General features: G+C 50.1%; 2 protein-coding genes across 2 annotated transcripts in view; one reads left to right on the forward strand and one right to left on the reverse strand.

Annotated features, from left to right (window-relative positions):
- Window positions 1-12,262, reverse strand: part of slc39a11 (solute carrier family 39, member 11) — a 98,155-nt gene extending 85,893 nt beyond the window's left edge. Inside the window, exons 1-3 of the mRNA XM_064323460.1 lie at window positions 12,125-12,262; window positions 11,221-11,338; window positions 6,793-6,831 (exon numbers count right to left, since the gene is read on the reverse strand). Coding sequence (XP_064179530.1) covers window positions 6,793-6,831; window positions 11,221-11,328 — 147 coding nt within the window. The 5' untranslated portion in view covers window positions 11,329-11,338; window positions 12,125-12,262. The remainder of the gene's footprint in view (window positions 1-6,792; window positions 6,832-11,220; window positions 11,339-12,124) is intronic.
- Window positions 12,263-15,557: 3,295 nt separating this feature from the next.
- Window positions 15,558-17,402, forward strand: LOC135249088 (somatostatin receptor type 5). The gene has a single exon (XM_064324361.1). It carries the CDS (start codon window positions 15,989-15,991, stop codon window positions 17,156-17,158), a length of 1,170 nt encoding a protein of 389 aa, XP_064180431.1. The 5' UTR covers window positions 15,558-15,988; the 3' UTR covers window positions 17,159-17,402.
- Window positions 17,403-17,729: the final 327 nt, after the last annotated feature.

Raw genomic sequence — 17,729 nt, forward strand, 5'->3', positions numbered from 1 at the left:
ACAGACGAGGCCGGGGGGGAGGTTTAGTGCAGCCGATGTACGCCCAACGAAGCGCTGGATCATAAAAATTACTACCCAACGTCACCCAAAACCAACTGTCACCCAACCGACCAACCAACCCACCCACCTACCCAACCAACCCACCCACCGTCACACAAAACCAATCGACCAACCAACCCACCCACCGTCACTCAAAACCAACCGACCAACCAACCCACCCACTGTCACCCACAACCAACCGTCCAACCAACCCACCCACCATCACCCAAAACCCACCCACCCACTGTCACCCAAAACCAACCAACCAAACCCACCTACCCAACCCACCCACCGTCACCCACAACCAACCGACCAACCCACCCATCCACCCACTCAACCAAACCAACCAACCGTCACCCAAAACCAACCAACCCACCCACCTACCCAACCAACCCACCCACTGTCACCCAAAACCAACCGACCAACCCACCCACTCACTGTCACCCACAACCAACCCACCCACCCACCATCACCCAAAACCAACCACTAACCAACCCACCGTCACCCAAAACCAACCGACCAACCAACCCACCCACCGTCACCCAAAACCAACCGACCAACCAACCCACCCACGGTCACCCAAAACCAACCGACCAACCCACCCACCCACCTACCCAACCAACCCACCCACCGTCACCCAAAACCAACCGACTAACCAACCCACCCACCTACTCAACCAACCGATCAACCAACTCACCCACCCAACATCACCCAAAACCAACCGACCAACCAACCCACCCACCGTCACCCAAAACCAACCGACTAACCCACCCACCGTCACCCACAACCAACCGACCAACCAACCCACCCACTGTCACCCAAAACCAACCGACCAACCAACCCACCCACCTACCCAACCAACCCACCCACCGTCACCCAAAACCAACCGACCAACCAACCCACCCACCTACCCAACCAACCCACCCACCGTCACCCAAAACCAACCCACCAACCAACCCACCCACCGTCACCCAAAACCAACCGACCAACCCACGCACCGTCACCCAAAACCAACCCACCCACCGTCACCCAAAACCAACCCACCAACCCACCCACCTACCTACCCAACCAACCCACCCACCGTCACCCAAACCAACCAACCAACCAACCCACCCACTGTCACCCAAAACCAACCGACCAACCCACCCACCTACCTACCCAACCAACCCACCCACTGTCACCCAAAACCAACTGACCAACCAACCCACCCACCTACCCAACCAACCCACCCACCGTCACCCAAAACCAACCGACCAACCAACCAACCCACCGTCACCCAAAACCAACCGACCAATCCACCCACCCACCTCCCAGCCAGACAACCACCCACCCACCCTCCCTCCATCTCTCTCCCTCCCCCCCTCCCTCTCCCTCTCCCGCCCTCCCTCCCTCTCTCTCCATCCCTCCCCCTCTCCCTCTCCTCCCTCTCTCTCTCCCTCTCTCCCTCTCCCTCCCTCCCTCCCCCTCTCCCTCTCTCCCTCTCTCTCCCTCCCTCCCTCCCCCTCTCCCTCTCCCTCTCCTCTCTCTCTCCCTCTCAGCTTTCTTCACACGTCAAAGAGCCAGTTTGTCAGCAGTGCTCGCGCTCAGTCTGGCAGCCACCTGTCTGAGCAAGCGCCGAGCGAACTGCGTACACGTGTCCATTCTTATTCAGATGAGTTAACACGGACACACAAAGGGAAAATGAAACCTCAACCGTCTCATTAATAAATAAAGGAGAAATCCTTCAGACCAGGAAATGAAACCAACCTCCCGTGTCATTTCACCCCGTTCCATTTCACTTAAATTCCGGAAACTGAAAGCCAGTTAAACGATTTTTTAAAACAGTGGTGCTCGTCTGAGGATTTCTTTGAAGGGATTCGAGTTCATTTCCATAACCGGCTGCAGTTTCTGTGAGAAAAGATGCAAGGAAATGGAAGTAGAGAGTGGTCTCTTGTCAGGTTATTGAAAAACTTGAGACATCAAGAGTTCTTTACAAAAAAGAAAAACAAGAAAAAACAAAAGAAATATTCCACACCTCCGCACATCGCCCAGCTCCCGACACGCCCGTTTCCATGCCGACCAAGTCGTCGGTCGCAACAACCGCCCGCTGACAAACTCAGTAACCGCCAATTACTGAAGAACCGCCTCATTTCCATTTTAATTATTCTCCGCTTTTCTGTTACGGTGCCAGATCTGTTTACAGGAAACGCCACATTCACCGGCGGTGAGACACGCCAGCCACGGGGACAAACGGCACCGAGCGCAAGCGGCATTCCACAACGGCATGTGGCCACGGCACCTACCCGTCAAGCTCACGTCCCTACACCCGAAAAAATATTATTAGCCATAGTTACGCACCGTTACAATACTTCCAAAAGTCTTAGATCACATATTGTTTTTGTAGCGCGCTCATTTTAGAACTGTTAAAAGGCAGAGGTGTCCGGTTATTGAAAATTCATGCACACCCTTGGACCAATCAGATTAGAGTATTCAGCCAAGCTGCTGTATAGCCATATTTATGCACTGTTATAATACTTCCAAAAATCTTAGATGACATATCCTATCATACACGTAAAAACTGCCATTTTGGTTATATTTTGGTTACATATATACGTATTATCTCTGCAATACGCTCTCCTAACAAACCCCAGCACCTGAACGAACCCGTTGCACCACACGCCCCCAAAACTCTACGCTCTCCAAGCAGAGTTCAGCTAAAGCAACAAACCAAAAATACCCCCGCGGCAACAGGGGCTGGATCGCTCGGTCCATTAGGACGGAAGAAACGGGCCCTCCCCGCGACGAGCCCATCCGGTTGCCATGACAGCGCTCGCGTGTGAAGAGGTTCGCGGCTCGGGCCCACCAGAGGCTTCCAGGCCCCGTGGGGCTCGAGAGGTACAGTAGCCCCCCCCCCCCCCGCACACAGCCGAAATGTTTCACTTCTTTCATTTACAGCGCCCGCACCCCTCACCTGCTGATCGCAAAGCGCTTCGCAGCAAAAGGCCCCTCGGCCGGCCCCCAACGCGCGACTCCAGTCTGGGCAATGCACGGCAGCCATTCTGCACCAGAACTATTAAACTAATTCACCTGGGGCTCTACTGAGCCAATCCACCTGGGGATCTACTGAGCCAATCCACCTGGGGATCTACTGAGCTAATTCACCTGGGGATCTACTGAGCTAATTCACCTGCGGATCAATTATGCCAATCCACCTGGGGATCTACTGAGCCAATCCACCTGGGATACTGAGCCAATCACCTGGGATCTAAGCATCCACCTGGGATCTACTGAGCTAATCACTGGGATCCTGAGCTAATCCATGGATTACTAGGCTATCCACTGGGACTACTGAGTGTACCACGCTGCGATCATTGAGCCATCCACTGAGTCTACTGAGCTAATCACTGAGGATTACGAGCTAATCCACCTGAGGATCGCTTAAGCCAATTTACCCGGGGAGCTATTGAACCACTTTACCTGGGAATCTATTGAGCCAATTCACCTGGGGATCTATTTAGCTAATTAACATGGGGAACCATTAAACCAATAAACAAGATGTGTTGACCCGATTCTCTGGAGATTACGAGCTATTACCCGCAGGGAAGTTCATGTTCTTCCAGACAGGCAGTGCGTTTGAGGCTTCTAGCAGGAGAGAGGAAGAGTAAAAACAAGAGGCATTTCCGCTCATTGCATCCATCAAGCACACTCCGGACGCATCACACAGATTTAAATTACTGCGCAAAAACATTAATCTGCTCTGTTCCCTATCCCACCACCCACCCACCCACCACAAGAACCTTTCAATCCAAAATTTAATTCCCAGGAAGACCAAACGAAGCGCTTCCTTATTCGGCACGATCCAGCAGAGCACTGCGGTTCAGTTCAAATTTGGTTTGGATCCAACTTTATTAGCTGTTGAGTAATGAAGCGCCGACGGCACTCAGATCTCGCAATGTGATAAAACAATAAATAAACGAACAGGTCTACCTGGAGCCCACCTCCCCCTCCACGCCCCCCTGGTCCCCCTCAGAGCCACCCCCCCCCCCCAACCACAACCAGCCCCGCCCTCCACCGCCAACCACCGGCCATCGTTCTCCCAGCATGCAGCTAAACGTGGCGCTGCTCTCCAGCCTGTATTAACAACACTTCTGTAGGACGTCTGTTGTAATTCCGCAGGAACCTTCAGGGGCCTCAGTCATCAACAGAGGAAAACTGCACAGACAGACAGCGAGGCAGAGAGAGAGAGAGTACATTAATTTAATTATGCCAGTTCACAGACCCATTCCACACCACCGCATTCTGAATCCTCTCCACCAACCCCAGCTCTCCTTCCACTGCTGAGGCGTGTATCGAAGAGCGGCAAAACGTGACGCAGATGTTTATAAAACAGAAGCAGGACTGAACTCAACATCTGGACGTGGAATTCTGCATGTGGTATGCTGCCCGAGAGGTCGATGTTGTGCCAACCTATCAGAGCCAGCGTTCGCCCACCGTCAACCTATCAGAGCCAGCGTTCGCCCACCGTCAACCTATCAGAGCCAGCGTTCGCCCACCGTCAACCTATCAGAGCCAGCGTTCACCCACCGTCAACCTATCAGAGCCAGCGTTCACCCACTGTCCACCTATTAGAGCCCACGTTCACCCACCATCAACCTATCAGAGCCAGCATTCACCCACTGTCCACCTATTAGAGCCAACGTTCGCCCACCATCAACCTATCAGAGCCAGCGTTCACCCACTGTCCACCTATTAGAGCCAACGTTCACCCACTGTCCACCTATTAGAGCCAACGTTAACCAAACCACCAACCTATTAGAGCCGACATTCACTCACCACCAACCTATCAGGTTGAGCCAATGACCTACCACCACCAACCAGCGCCAACTTTCTCGCCCCTGTTTAGAGTCAGCCCTCTTTTTAACATACGGTAATTTAACATTCAAGATTTAACTGACCGTCCTGCCTATTGAATAAGCCCCTTGTCAGAACTGTCGAAGATGTTTTTATAAGGCAGTCCCATCACCAATTTAGAACAGCAACAAATACATATTTTTGTTGCTGTTGACTTCATAATTAAAATGTAATTTTTTTGTAAACCAGACACTTTTATCTCCTAGCGCGACTAAAAATGCACAAAAACTCAGCCAATGACACGATCGCAATTCATCCTCGGTGCCTCCGGCCCTCGAGAGTGTGAGAATTGGACCCAAGAGTAACTCTCAGGGAAGCGGGGCAGGTTGCCGGACGGAAATCACCATGGCGATCTGCTTATGGTCTGCAGACAGCGCTGTCCAAACACTGGCGGGAAGGGGCAGTGCGGGGGACAGCCCCCTTTTTTTAGGGACCTGGATTTCCCGGCTGTCAAACCGCCGCTCGATGCTCGCGGGTCATTTTAACGCCTTTCGCTGGGAGGCCGGCGGCAGAAGCACCGCCTCGGCCTGGAAGTTTAAGACCGTACACACACTCCGCGTCACCGCCGACCCGACAACAACACGCCAGGATTTTAGAGCGTTTTAGAGCAACAGGATAGGCTCTGTGCCTTGTGTAAGGACACGGGGACTGCCTGTAGTGGAACGAGTAACAGTTCTGAGAGAGACAGAAGTAACATTAGCAGTAGCGATAAGAATAGTAGCAGCGATCGTAGTAGCAGCACTAGCATTAACAGTACTCGAAATTGCAGCAGTAGTGGCATAAGTAGTAGTAATAATAACTTTATTATTATTATTATTATTATTATTATTATTATTATTAATAATAATAATAATAATAATCTCTTCCCAAGCACCCAAAAGTCATTGATCAAACCTAAGAGCTCCTCTGCAGAGCTTCTCAGACCAGGTCTAGAGTCCACTCACACCTCTTCCTACTCAGCTTGGAAACCAGGCTGATCGCAGCCCTCGAAGGGTTAAAGACTTTAACCTGCGATTAATCGGTTCTCCAATCAGAGGCAAGGACGGCTCATCTTCCCTCGATTCGTCTCCCCTGGCATCCGCAAGCCCTTGAATTAAAAATCGGCCGCTCTCGCTTCTGTTGTGAAAAACACGGCTGGATGCCGAATGATTTCCAATTAAAATAACCTGCATGAAAAAAAATTTAAATAACGCGTCCGTAAAGAAATGGAACATGCCAGAAAAATGACAAATATAACGAAAGACATTTTAACACTTTAAAAAAAATCTAAAAATAAAAAAATAATTCCGAGAACACAGACCCCACTCAGAGACGCATCGTTTGACAATGACACCCTTCATTTAAGTAAATAACAATAACAAATTCTTCAACAGGAAGGAACAGAAGTGTGCACTTCTCTTTTCAGTTCAGATTGTACTCGGTCTCCAATTCCACTCAGGCAATAACAAAGACGGGCCTTTTCAGACCCCTGTACTACATTAGCGCCCGTTGTACAAAGATGCATAATCAAGATTTTAGCCTTATCAGAATATTAAAGTAGAATACTGCACAAATGCATGTAGAGAGAGCACAGGATGTTTCTAATCTCCACAGAGCACAGAGGCAAATACTTAAAGATGAGAGCCATTTTGTGGCAAAGTACAGCACGCATCCCAGTTCTCCATTCTACTCAGGGCGACTGCAGGAACTCCACACCTCAATGCTGTCGACTTCCAAACCAACATTCATTTTGCACTTTAGATGTCAAGACACCACAAAAAAAAGATTTAGTAATAATAAAAAAAACTAAGAGGGTACAGAGGGGAGATACGATTTGAAATGTTTCAAAAAGGTTCAAAAGGGTTCAAGAGCTTTGCCACTTACCCCAGCTGCGAAGCCCAGGCTGCCATCAAGAATCCGTTTCTGAAAGGAAGAGGAGAAAGAAAGAGTCAAAGGGATGCCCCCCCAGCCATCCAGCCGCCATGCGCCCAGGACGTCCTGAGAGAGCTGATAAGGTGGCAGAGACAGAACCATCACTGGGCAGCAACAGGCCCGGCAACAGCCTGACAACAGCCCGGCAACAGTCCGGCAACAGGCCCGCAACAGGCCGGCAACAGGCCGGCAACAGGCCAGCAACAGGCCAGCAACAGCCCGACAACAGCCCGGCAACAGTCCGGCAACAGGCCCGCAACAGGCCGGCAACAGGCCAGCAACAGGCCAGCAACAGCCCGACAACAGCCCAGCAACAGCCCGACAACAGGCCAGCAACAGGCCCTCAACAGCCCGGCAACAGGCCAGCAACAGCCTGGCAACAGCCCGGCAACAGGCCAGCAACAGGCCCTCAACAGCCCAGCAACAGGCCGGCAACAACCTGGCAACAGCCCGACAACAGCCCGGCAACAGCCCGGCAACAGGCTCTCAACAGCCCGGCAACAGGCCAGCAACAGCCCGGCAACAGCCTGGCAACAGGCCGGCAACAGCCCGGCAACAGGCCAGCAACAGCCCGGCAACAGCCTGGCAACAGGCCGGCAATAGCCAGACAACAGGCCAGCAACAGGCCAGCAACAGGCCCTCAACAGCCCAGCAACAGGCCGGCAACAGCCCGACAACAGCCCGGCAACAGCCCGGCAACAGGCTCTCAACAGCCCGGCAACAGGCCAGCAACAGCCCGGCAACAGCCCGACAACAGGCCAGCAACAGGCCAGCAACAGCCCGGCAACAGCCTGGCAACAGCCCGGCAACAGGCCAGCAACAGCCCGGCAACAGCCTGGCAACAGCCTGGCAACAGCCCGGCAACAGGCCAGCAACAGGCCAGCAACAGGCCAGCAACAGCCCGGCAACAGCCTGGCAACAGGCCGGCAACAGCCAGACAACAGGCCAGCAACAGGCCCTCAACAGCCCAGCAACAGGCCGGCAACAACCCGACAACAGCCCGGCAACAGCCTGGCAACAGGCCCGCAACAGGCCGGCAACAGGCCAGCAACAGGCTCTCAACAGCCCGACAACAGCCCAGCAACAGCCCGACAACAGCCCAGCAACAGCCCAGTAACAGCCCGACAACAGGCCAGCAACAGCCCGGCAACAGCCTGGCAACAGGCCGGCAACAGGCCGGCAACAGCTCGGCAACAGGCCGGCAACAGGCCGGCAACAGCCCAGCAACGTCCCGGCGAAAATACGTATTTGTTTTGTATGAGTGTGAAGGAGGGCGTTGTTGCAAAAGAGCATCCGTACTCAGCGAACCTACCCTGGGTAAATACAGGTTATATAAAAACTAAAATAGATAAAAATTCAAGAGAACGTAAGTGCATTCACGTAAGTGGGAGAGGGACTGGGAGTGGGCACTGCAAAAAAAAAAAAAAAAAAAACAGCACTAGATCCTAAACCTGAAAATAAGTTCCAGTACTAGGGGAGATGCTGCCGTTATTCTAATGGACTCCAGACCTGGGTCAAATACGTATTTGTTTTGGATTCAAATACTTTTCTGTGCTCTATTTATCTTGCCTGGTGTAAATGAGCCTGCCAGTATGACCAGAAGGCAGGGTTTGCACTTTTTGAGAGTATTTAATTGATTCCAATACATGCTAGCAGGACCTAGCATCAGGTGTTTTAGTGCTAGCAGGACCTAGCATCAGGTGTTTTAGTGCTAGGAGGACCTAGCATCAGGTGTTTTAGTGCTAGCATGACCTAGCATCAGGTGTTTTAGTGCTAGCAGGACCTAGCATCAGGTGTTTTAGTGCTAGCATGACCTAGCATCAGGTGTTTTAGTGCTAGCAGGACCTAGCATCAGGTGTTTTAGTGCTAGCAGGACCTAGCATCAGGTGTTTTAGTGCTAGCAGGACCTAGCATCAGGTGTTTTAGTGCTAGCAGGACCTAGCATCAGGTGTTTTAGTGCTAGCAGGACCTAGCATCAGGTGTTTTAGTGCTAGCAGGACCTAGCATCAGGTGTTTCAGTGCTAGCAGGACCTAGCATCAGGTGTTTCAGTGCTAGCAGGACCTAGCATCAGGTGTTTCAGTGCTAGCAGGACCTAGCATCAGGTGTTTTAGTGTTGGGAGGAACAAATCTTTAAGCAAGATGTAATATTAGGCAAAGAGAACTGAGTGAGCACAAAAACACATTTTCTAAATTATCATTTCATTTATTTAATGAAAAAAGTTATAATTTTTTTTTTCTATTATATAGAAGGTAAATGCACTCCTACAAACCAAAAATATAATTCAAATGTCAAATTTTCTGGAGACCAATCAAAATCCTTTAATTTACATTAGCTTTCCGACCAATCAAGAGCCTTCCATTAGAATTATACTTCAGGCCCATCAAAAGCCTTGCATTACCATTAGCCTTCCGACCAATCAAAAGCCTGCCATTAATATCTGAGCATTATCACTGTAGGGCTGTACAGTGTTCCCACTGATTAGTGCCAACTTGGACAAATAATGCAAGAGCACATGTACTACCTGGAATGCATTAGTGTGCTCCTGGATTTTTCAACTAGGGCGTACATGCAGACCTCTGAAAAAACATTAGCAAAGAGCCCTGCGCTGACCTTCTGGCCAATCAAAACCCTCCTTCTGAAGCAGCAAGTGTTCCATCAATTGATGATGAAAGCACTTTTATTAAAAGCGAAATAAGCCAGAAATGAAGATGTCAATTAACATGCGGAATTACAAAAGTACTCAAACCACTTTAGAGAACATCTCTTTTTTCAGGATTACATCACAGACCCATCTACCCCCGATTACAACCCCCCCTCCCCCCCCCCCCTCGTGTGCATTTAAAAGCATTCAGTAGTGGAAGGTTCAGGGGGTCGGAAAGTAAAAGTTCTGCCATGTGTTTCTTCCACCCACGAACTTCGCTAATTAGTTCTACCTCCTGGCTGACGAACTGTTCTAATTAGCAAATCCAGGTGATTGCAACAAAATGCTGGGAAGGACTTTTACTTTTGGAACCTGGATTTTACTCTGCTTTGAGCTAACAGTGAATGCATGAGACTGTACAGCTTAAGAACTTGTGTGTACACGCACGCACACTCTGCCACACTGACAGGTCCCTGCCAGCTGCTATGAGCAACTCACAGGATCCTGGAATACAGTGCAGGCCTTGCCTCTCCAACAGCGTGCGCTAATGCGAAAGGTCAACACTACACTGGACCTTTTCCACGCTCATTCACAGGGCTAAGGGCGGTGGCAAGACTAAAACACGCTCACAACTCTCCGACTTTCCCAGATGAAACCCAAACAGAGTAACGCTGCGCGTTATGAAAGTGCCAGCCATCTGACTCATCAGCGAATGATTATTATGAATTTCCAATATATTTTTTTTTTTTTATCAATTATTATCAATTTCCATAACTTGGGTCTTGGGTACCGCACACATTCAAAGTCATGGTATGGGACTGCAGGCATAGAGATTTACATTTCAGGAATATGTCTCGCACATTATTTTATTAGTCGACATATTTGTTTATTTAAAAGTATACTTTGACGTAAAAAAGTAAACTTTTTTTTTTGTTTTTTATAGGGAAGATTCAGGGGCCAACTTTGACCACAAGTGCTGCAGTCCTAGTAGCTGTATTGCAGTACCTTCGAGCCACGCTTACAATCAAACATGGAGAGAGAAGGCCCCAGGGCACGGCATCACATCCAGACCGCGTCTGCAGTGGCAACAGCCAGCACCACTGCAGGGCGGGGGCTGACTAGCCAAGGTTTAAGACTAACCCATCACATTGGGACAAGGCAATTGGGTAAAGGCCCTTGTTACTACGGTTACCAGTGACACGTTACCATGGCTGCTGACAGGTGCCAAACCGTAGAAAAATGCTTTGCATCTTGAAGCTGGTACCTGGGAGGTCTAAACAGCCTGTCAACTGCCCCTCTTGCCCACCCACCCACCAACCAACCCCAGGGCATATAGGGGCAAAACCAGAATTGCCCTCCTCTGGGGAGACTAAGTGAAACTCCAGGTTTACTGGTCCAGTGCTGCACGTATCTTTCCAATTATTATATTGGCAAATGGAAGACACTGTACCAGCCAATATGCATACACAGAGAAGGGCATCAACGCAAAAACCAGGGATGTTTTTCCCCCCAAATATCTGAGATCTTCAGGAATTCTGTGTCCTTGTTTCATGGGAGAAGCAACACTCCGCCGTACCCCTCGTACAACCAGCCATTCCAACTGGTTAAAGGTTTAAGGCTTTACAGTTTTGTGACCCTAGTGAAGAAAAGCACACGAAGACGCACGTACACAAGCCCAATACTGAAACCACAAGCGCAGGAACTTTCCGTTTAACAAACGCGGTCTTTGTCGGTTACCTGGCCGCTGGAGAAGACGAACACCAGCGCCGCCCCTGCGGCAGTCAGGCCCCAGGTGAACAGCGTGCCGAGGAGGGCCTGGACCATGGGGCTGTAGCCAGCGATCATGATGCCAAACCTGAGGCAAGACAACAGCGTCACTGGTCCGGCGATGACAGCATGATGGGTTTAAACAAACATGCGTGCTCCAGTTCATGTTTGTAGAAGGTGTTGCTGCTCAACACCACCTATTTGCATTTTTGTTCAACATATTCAAATGGCTAGTTATACTGCTAACCGCTACTTCGCTTAGTTGACACTTGTATTAAACTCGTATTAAGTGGGATTAAATGCAACGATGTGACCCCCCCTTTCACCACAAACTGGACACTAATCTTGGAGCGTTTTACCGTGCCACACCTAGCGCTGACACTGCATATATCACTTTGAAAACATATATTAACTTAGCCTCGCGGGTGATAAGCATGGAATTACCTAGCTCACGTTAGCCATTTTAACTCGCTTAGAATAGCAGGTTGGCCTACAAGCTCAGTTTAACTTCATTAATTAGTTTCAAAAATAAAAATAAAAGCGTCGTGAACGTAACTCATGATCTTGCTCATTGGTTACACATATTTGATTAGGCAGCTCGTAGTTACACACTATAACATGTAAACTGCCTGTTCATAAGGTTTACTATTAAAAGTAGCTGCATAACTAGCTCGGAAGTCAGCAATTTGACTAGTACATAAGCTAGGAAGCTAGCACGCTATCTAACGACTATTTTCAGCTCGTGTATGCCCATATTTTCAATGTAAAAAACGTCCACGCACGGTATTACACTATTTTCCAATAATCACACACTGTCTGTGCCTTTTTCTATGATCTATTACATTTAATTCATTCAAATGACGGCGTCGCTCACCTTTACCACTCCAGTACCAGCTGAGAAAGTCCACCGACTATTTACTTCCTTGTTCCCTGTACACGTGTCTCTGAAACTTGCTTCGCCCCGCCTCTCCTGACCTTCTATTGGCTAAACGCGGTCCCACCGATCGCCATGTGGACTTTCTTGGTGTGCAGTTGGATGACCAAACTTGCATTGAAGCCGCCCGACCGTTTCGTGGTGAGAAGTTGGAAGTCTTAGCAGATTTTTATGGAACTACCGAAACTCAGAGACGGAGTCAGAGTCTAACGTTGCTCACTGACTGCACAAGAGCGGCTGTTAAATGCCAGATTGTAAATTTTCTTGCCTGTCAATGAACGAGTAGCTAGTGTGCAAATGCGCAAACTGCTTCAAATTTTTCAGTATTAGTATAAATCGGGTATAAGGAGTATTGGTATAAATTGAGGAGTATTGGTATAAATTGTATATGGACTTACTGTACTGTTTATTATGAACAAAGCAGAGATTTAGGTACCACGATGACGCCAGTTTTGTGATATTTCTTACCCATATACTTATGCAAATTAATCGTTTACATTACAGTTTAGAATAAGCGACTACACCATTGTCAGGATTCTTCGTCTTCGGGTCCCTGAACACGTTTTAATCTGTGTACTTCAGTCCATAATCTACAAATACAACTTTATCTGAAGTTTAAAATCCTTTGTGTCGGAAATGTAATACAGAAGAATATGCTTATTCGATCTTTGTGAAGGTCATTTTTAACAGCTAATTTTTGTCGGTACTATTTTACTAGCGGATGTTTGGCTAGTATCATTCCTGGCATTGGTGCGAGAAGTGGTTCTAACTTCACCCACGACGGTGCTTTTGTCCTTAACTGAAAAATACAACAGTTAAAATCGTTGCTTGAATGTAAGGACGGAGAATCATCGCGCATAGACCGGATATCACAGAGAAAGCAAAGAGAGAAATCAATGTTTTTCTTTCTTTTTTTGAATCGATTTTAAACCCCGGTAATTTGGTGTAAAATTGTAGTATCAATGCGTTGAATTGAATGCGCGGTTGTATTTGTGGGACAGCCTTGTCAGTGAGAGCTTGCCTACTTTTTAAACTGCTTTGTGTTTTAAAAGCTGCTTTGTGTCAACAACAAAAAAATTTCAGGGAAGGTAGTATAGGCCAGAAGAACTAACCTGACATCGGCTATAACATAGATGTATTTTCTCACTGGTTAATGTAAATCAGCTGATATTGTTGGTGTTTGGGGTTCGGAGAACACTTGTATTAATTATATTGGTATGCATGAATAGCAGTGTACCTCAGGTTTAAACCCCTTGACTGCTGAACTGCATTACAACTGGATCGGCTATCCAAATCAATAAGGGTTAGCTGTTCTAGCAGTAAGGCACTTCTGTGGTCCAGGTTTAAACCTGATCTTTAAACTTCAGCTAAGCGCACTGCAATTGACCCTTTGTGACTGTATGGGATTCCCTACTGAAGAAAATCCAGCTAAGACTAGTTGGGATTCCAAACTGGTTTCCAAGCTGTGTTTTGGACACTTCTAGCTGGTCATAGCTGGTCTGTGGTTGGTCAAAAGCTGGTTAAGCTATTAGAGTAAGCTGGTGCCCAAAATGGTGGACTTTAGGGTGCTCAGCTAGCGAACCACTGGCCAGCCGGCTAAAAACCAACTAGAAGTGTTGAAAACACAGCTTAAACCAGCTGGACCATTTTAGGCTTATTAAAGATGGAATTTTCCACAGGGTTATTATTATCATTATTATTATTATTATTATTATTATTATTATTATTATTATTATTATAGCAGTCTAAGTTATCTGACATTGGTGAACAGAGATAATTAGCTAACTGAGCCAGACAAACTGGTGGAAACAGGAACCTGCACACACACACACACACGCACACACACACGCGCACACACACACACACACACACACACGCACACACACACACACTGTGGTGGCTTTTGCATTAAAGAGCGATCCGGTAAAGGCCCGGGCTACTGCTGGTCCAAACCGACGTCCCCCAAGTGGCCACCCCGTGTGTCTCGGGTGGAGCCCCAGGTTTCCCTCCCCAGCACGGCTGCCCTTTCGGTCAGCGACCGCCAAAACGCCAAACCCCCCCCCCCCCCCCCCCCCAACCCAACCCCCCCCCTCCCGCCAAAAACCTCTGTTACAACACTGGCAGAAGAGACTGCAGGTCGTCCAGAAGTCCGCTCGCAGTAAAAGGAGATTTAATGACTAAAGGTGCTGTGTGCACAGAGAGAGAGGGAGAGAGACAGGAGAAGGAGGGAGAGAGAGACGAAGCAGAGGAAAGGGAAGTTTGCTCGGCAGTTAATAGAGGAGATTTAGAATGACTAGAGAGGAATAGCGTAGGCACAGAGCGAGAGGGAGACAGAGAGAGAGACAGAGAGAGAGGGAGAGAGAGAGAGAAATGTGTTTTTTCCTGTGTTGCATTTATTAGAGTGATTTATGAATGCCTACCTAAGGAGAACCCCCTCCACCTCCCGCACCTCCGGGACTACTTTAACTAGCAACTTTATCAGGCACCAGGACTACAAAGACATGTCCTGGTTTTTACGGAGTTCCATAAAGGCACTGCTTCAGTAAAATGTTCAGAGGTAAAAGGTGGCCTGGAGTTTTAGGCAGTGCAGGCCTTGGAGAAGCCTCATGCCCCTGTCTCTTCCTCCAGACGTTTTCTTCATCTTCATCAGACGGAGGATAACTCGAGGCAGGTGAGCATCTCCAGATCTTTTCTGTTGCCTCGTGTCCTTGACCGGCCCACATTGTTTGAGTGGTGCTGGTTCCTGGTCGCTCGGAATATTCCAGCAATGTGTATCCGAGTGGAACTGGGACAGGTGATCAATCACTCCCCTTTGTACTATCCAACGCATTCCAGGAGCCAGGGAAGTGTTTCGCTTTGCCAGAATACCAAAGAATGAATGAATGAATGAATGAATGAATGACTGAACAAATGAATGAATGGAATATTAAAAACAATATAGCAGTCACAAACCCAAGGCTTTTTTTTTTCAAGTATTTAAAAATTTTCCAAGTAACACCACCAACCCCCACCCCTCCCCAAACAGCAGTCTTGTTAGATGGATGGGTATAGACTCCCACTTCAGCCCCCCCCCCCCCCTCTTCCCCAGAAACCGAACTCCAGGGGGGTGAAGTCGGTCGGTCCAAAGCGTGGGGGGGGGGGGTCAGGCAGGGTGGGAGTTGGAAAGTGTTCTTGAGGAGAATGTTTAGTTATGAAAACAAAAGTATCGTAACAGAAGGAGAACCATCTGCACCTTGGAAACCACATAACCTCAGTGCAAAGGAATTAGGGGGGGGGGCTCTGGTCTTATCGGAGGAACAGACCCCCCGGGGGGGGGGCCGGGGGGTTGGAGGTGGAGGTTGGGGGGGGGGGGGCTGTCTCTATTCGTCTGACACACACACGCGGTTGGGGCACAAGACTCGGCTTTAAAGAAGAGAGAGGACACACTTCTTTGGTGGACGTCTGTGCTTCAAGGATTTGAAAAGATTGTTCGTTTTTTTTTAACCGGATCTTACAAGTTTTTAAAGTCCTCGTATTTTTCCCCCTGACTTGGTTAAAACTTACACGTATGCACAACTGGATTTTTTTGTTTTTTGTTTGTTTTTTGTCAAAATGGATGCGTTAGGATATTTGTTTTGGGAGGCCAACATCAAACCGTAGAAGTACACTGAACTCACTGGCATTTATAAAATTTTTATTTTTATTTTTTTGTCCCCAAGTTTTCAGCTTTTCCGGATTTATAATCTGGTTTCTTCGTTGCTTCTTGCTGCTGTTGGTATAGCAAGGTTCCCAAAAAAATAAAAAAAATAATAATTGAAAAAGAAAATGGCCTCTCCCTTTGCACCGGAGGGTTTGTACAACACTGGGATTGCTGCGGACCCCACGGTCGGCTTCGCGGACGAGGACGAGAGCAGCGAAGCCGGGGTGTCGGGGTTCCGGGTGGTGATGGCGGCGCTGTACCTGGTGGTGTGCGTGGTGGGGCTGGGCGGCAACGGCCTGGTGATGGCGGCCACGCTGAAGCTGGACCGCCTGGGCAGCGCCGCCACCGTCTACATCTTCAACCTGGCGCTGGCGGACGGGCTGTTCATGGCGGGGCTGCCCTTCGTGGCGGTGCAGAACTTCCGCAGCAGCTGGCCGTTCGGCGAGGCCGCCTGCAAGGCCGTCATGGCGCTGGACGGGGTCAACCAGTTCACCAGCGTCTTCTGCCTGACGGCCATGAGCGTGGACCGCTGCCTGGCGCTGGGCCCGGGCGCGGGCCGCTGGGCGGGCTGGCGCACGCCGCGGCGGGCCAAGGCGGTGGCGGCGTGCCTGTGGCTGCTCTCGCTGGCGCCCGTGCTGCCCATGGCGCTGCGCTTCTCGGCCGCCAGCGGGCTGTGCACGGTGGAGCCGCCGCCCGCCGCCACCGCCGCCGCCGCCGAGGCCTGGTGGGTGGTCTTCCTCGCCTACACCTTCGTCCTGGGCTTCGCCCTGCCCTTCGCCGTCATGACCGTGGCCTACGGCGCGCTGCTGGCCGCCCTGAGGCGGCGCCGGCGCGGTTGCCGCGGCGGCGGCGGCGGCGGGGACGGCGGCGGGTGGCTCCGGATCCCCGAGAGCCAGCGGCAGGAGCGGCAGGTGACCCGGATGGTGGTGGCGGTGGTGCTGGCGTTCGCCGTCTGCTGGCTGCCCTTCTACGTGCTCAACTTCTGCGCCCTGACGCGGGCCGCGGGGGGGGGCGGGGAGGCGGGGGGCGGGGACGCGGGGGCCGGGGAGGAGGTGGCTGACGCGCCCGCCGCCGCGCTAACCTTCGCCCGCGGCTTCGAGTTCGTGGTGCTGTTCTCCTACTCCTGGAGCTGCGCCAACCCCATCCTCTACGCCTGCCTCTCCGAAACCTTCCGCGCGCACTTCCGCGCGCTCCTGTGCCCCAAGACCCTCCCGCCGCCGGAGGGTTGCCATGACGACGTCGTCACCGAGGGATACGACCTGCGGGACAGCACCGACGGGAGGAGCGAGGTGTAGCGGGGGTGAGTCTACCCCCCCTCCCCCACCCACGACCTCCCCCCAAAAAGCCACATCCTCCCCTAGCCATGAGGACTCCCCCAGGAGCGAGGTGTGTCTCTGAAAGAAGTTCATTAACCCCACCCCCCCTAGATGATTGGGCCATCCATTGTGTTTTCCCTGGTCTGATGGTGCGGTTGTGATTATTACGTATGTTTATGGGCTGTTTGGGGGGGGGGGGCGGGGGGGGTTAATTCCGTTTCAATTCAGTGCAGTCCATTAATCTGAAAAAAAAGGCATTAGCGTTATATGAGGACTTTTCAATTGGGGATTTGTACAGTGTTCATGATTTTTATGAAGCAGTATTGATCAATGAGGCTTTTGTTCATTTTTATTGCAGTTAATTACTCCCTCAGTTTTTACACCACACACACACACACGCACGCACACACACACACACACACACACACACACTGACACATACATCTGGCAGCACATTTACTCGACATTCTCTTGGAAAAGTCATTTACTGAGGGCAGTGCTGTCATTTTTTACTCAGTGAAAGCCCGCCCACTTACCGTAGGCTGCCGAG

This window comes from Anguilla rostrata, chromosome 2 (assembly GCF_018555375.3).
Source record: "Anguilla rostrata isolate EN2019 chromosome 2, ASM1855537v3, whole genome shotgun sequence".
NCBI lineage: Eukaryota > Metazoa > Chordata > Actinopteri > Anguilliformes > Anguillidae > Anguilla > Anguilla rostrata.

Bases quoted from the DNA above. Each gene is read 5' to 3' on its own strand.
- LOC135249088 (XM_064324361.1), top strand. From the start codon at position 15,989: ATGGCCTCTCCCTTTGCACCGGAGGGTTTGTACAACACTGGGATTGCT.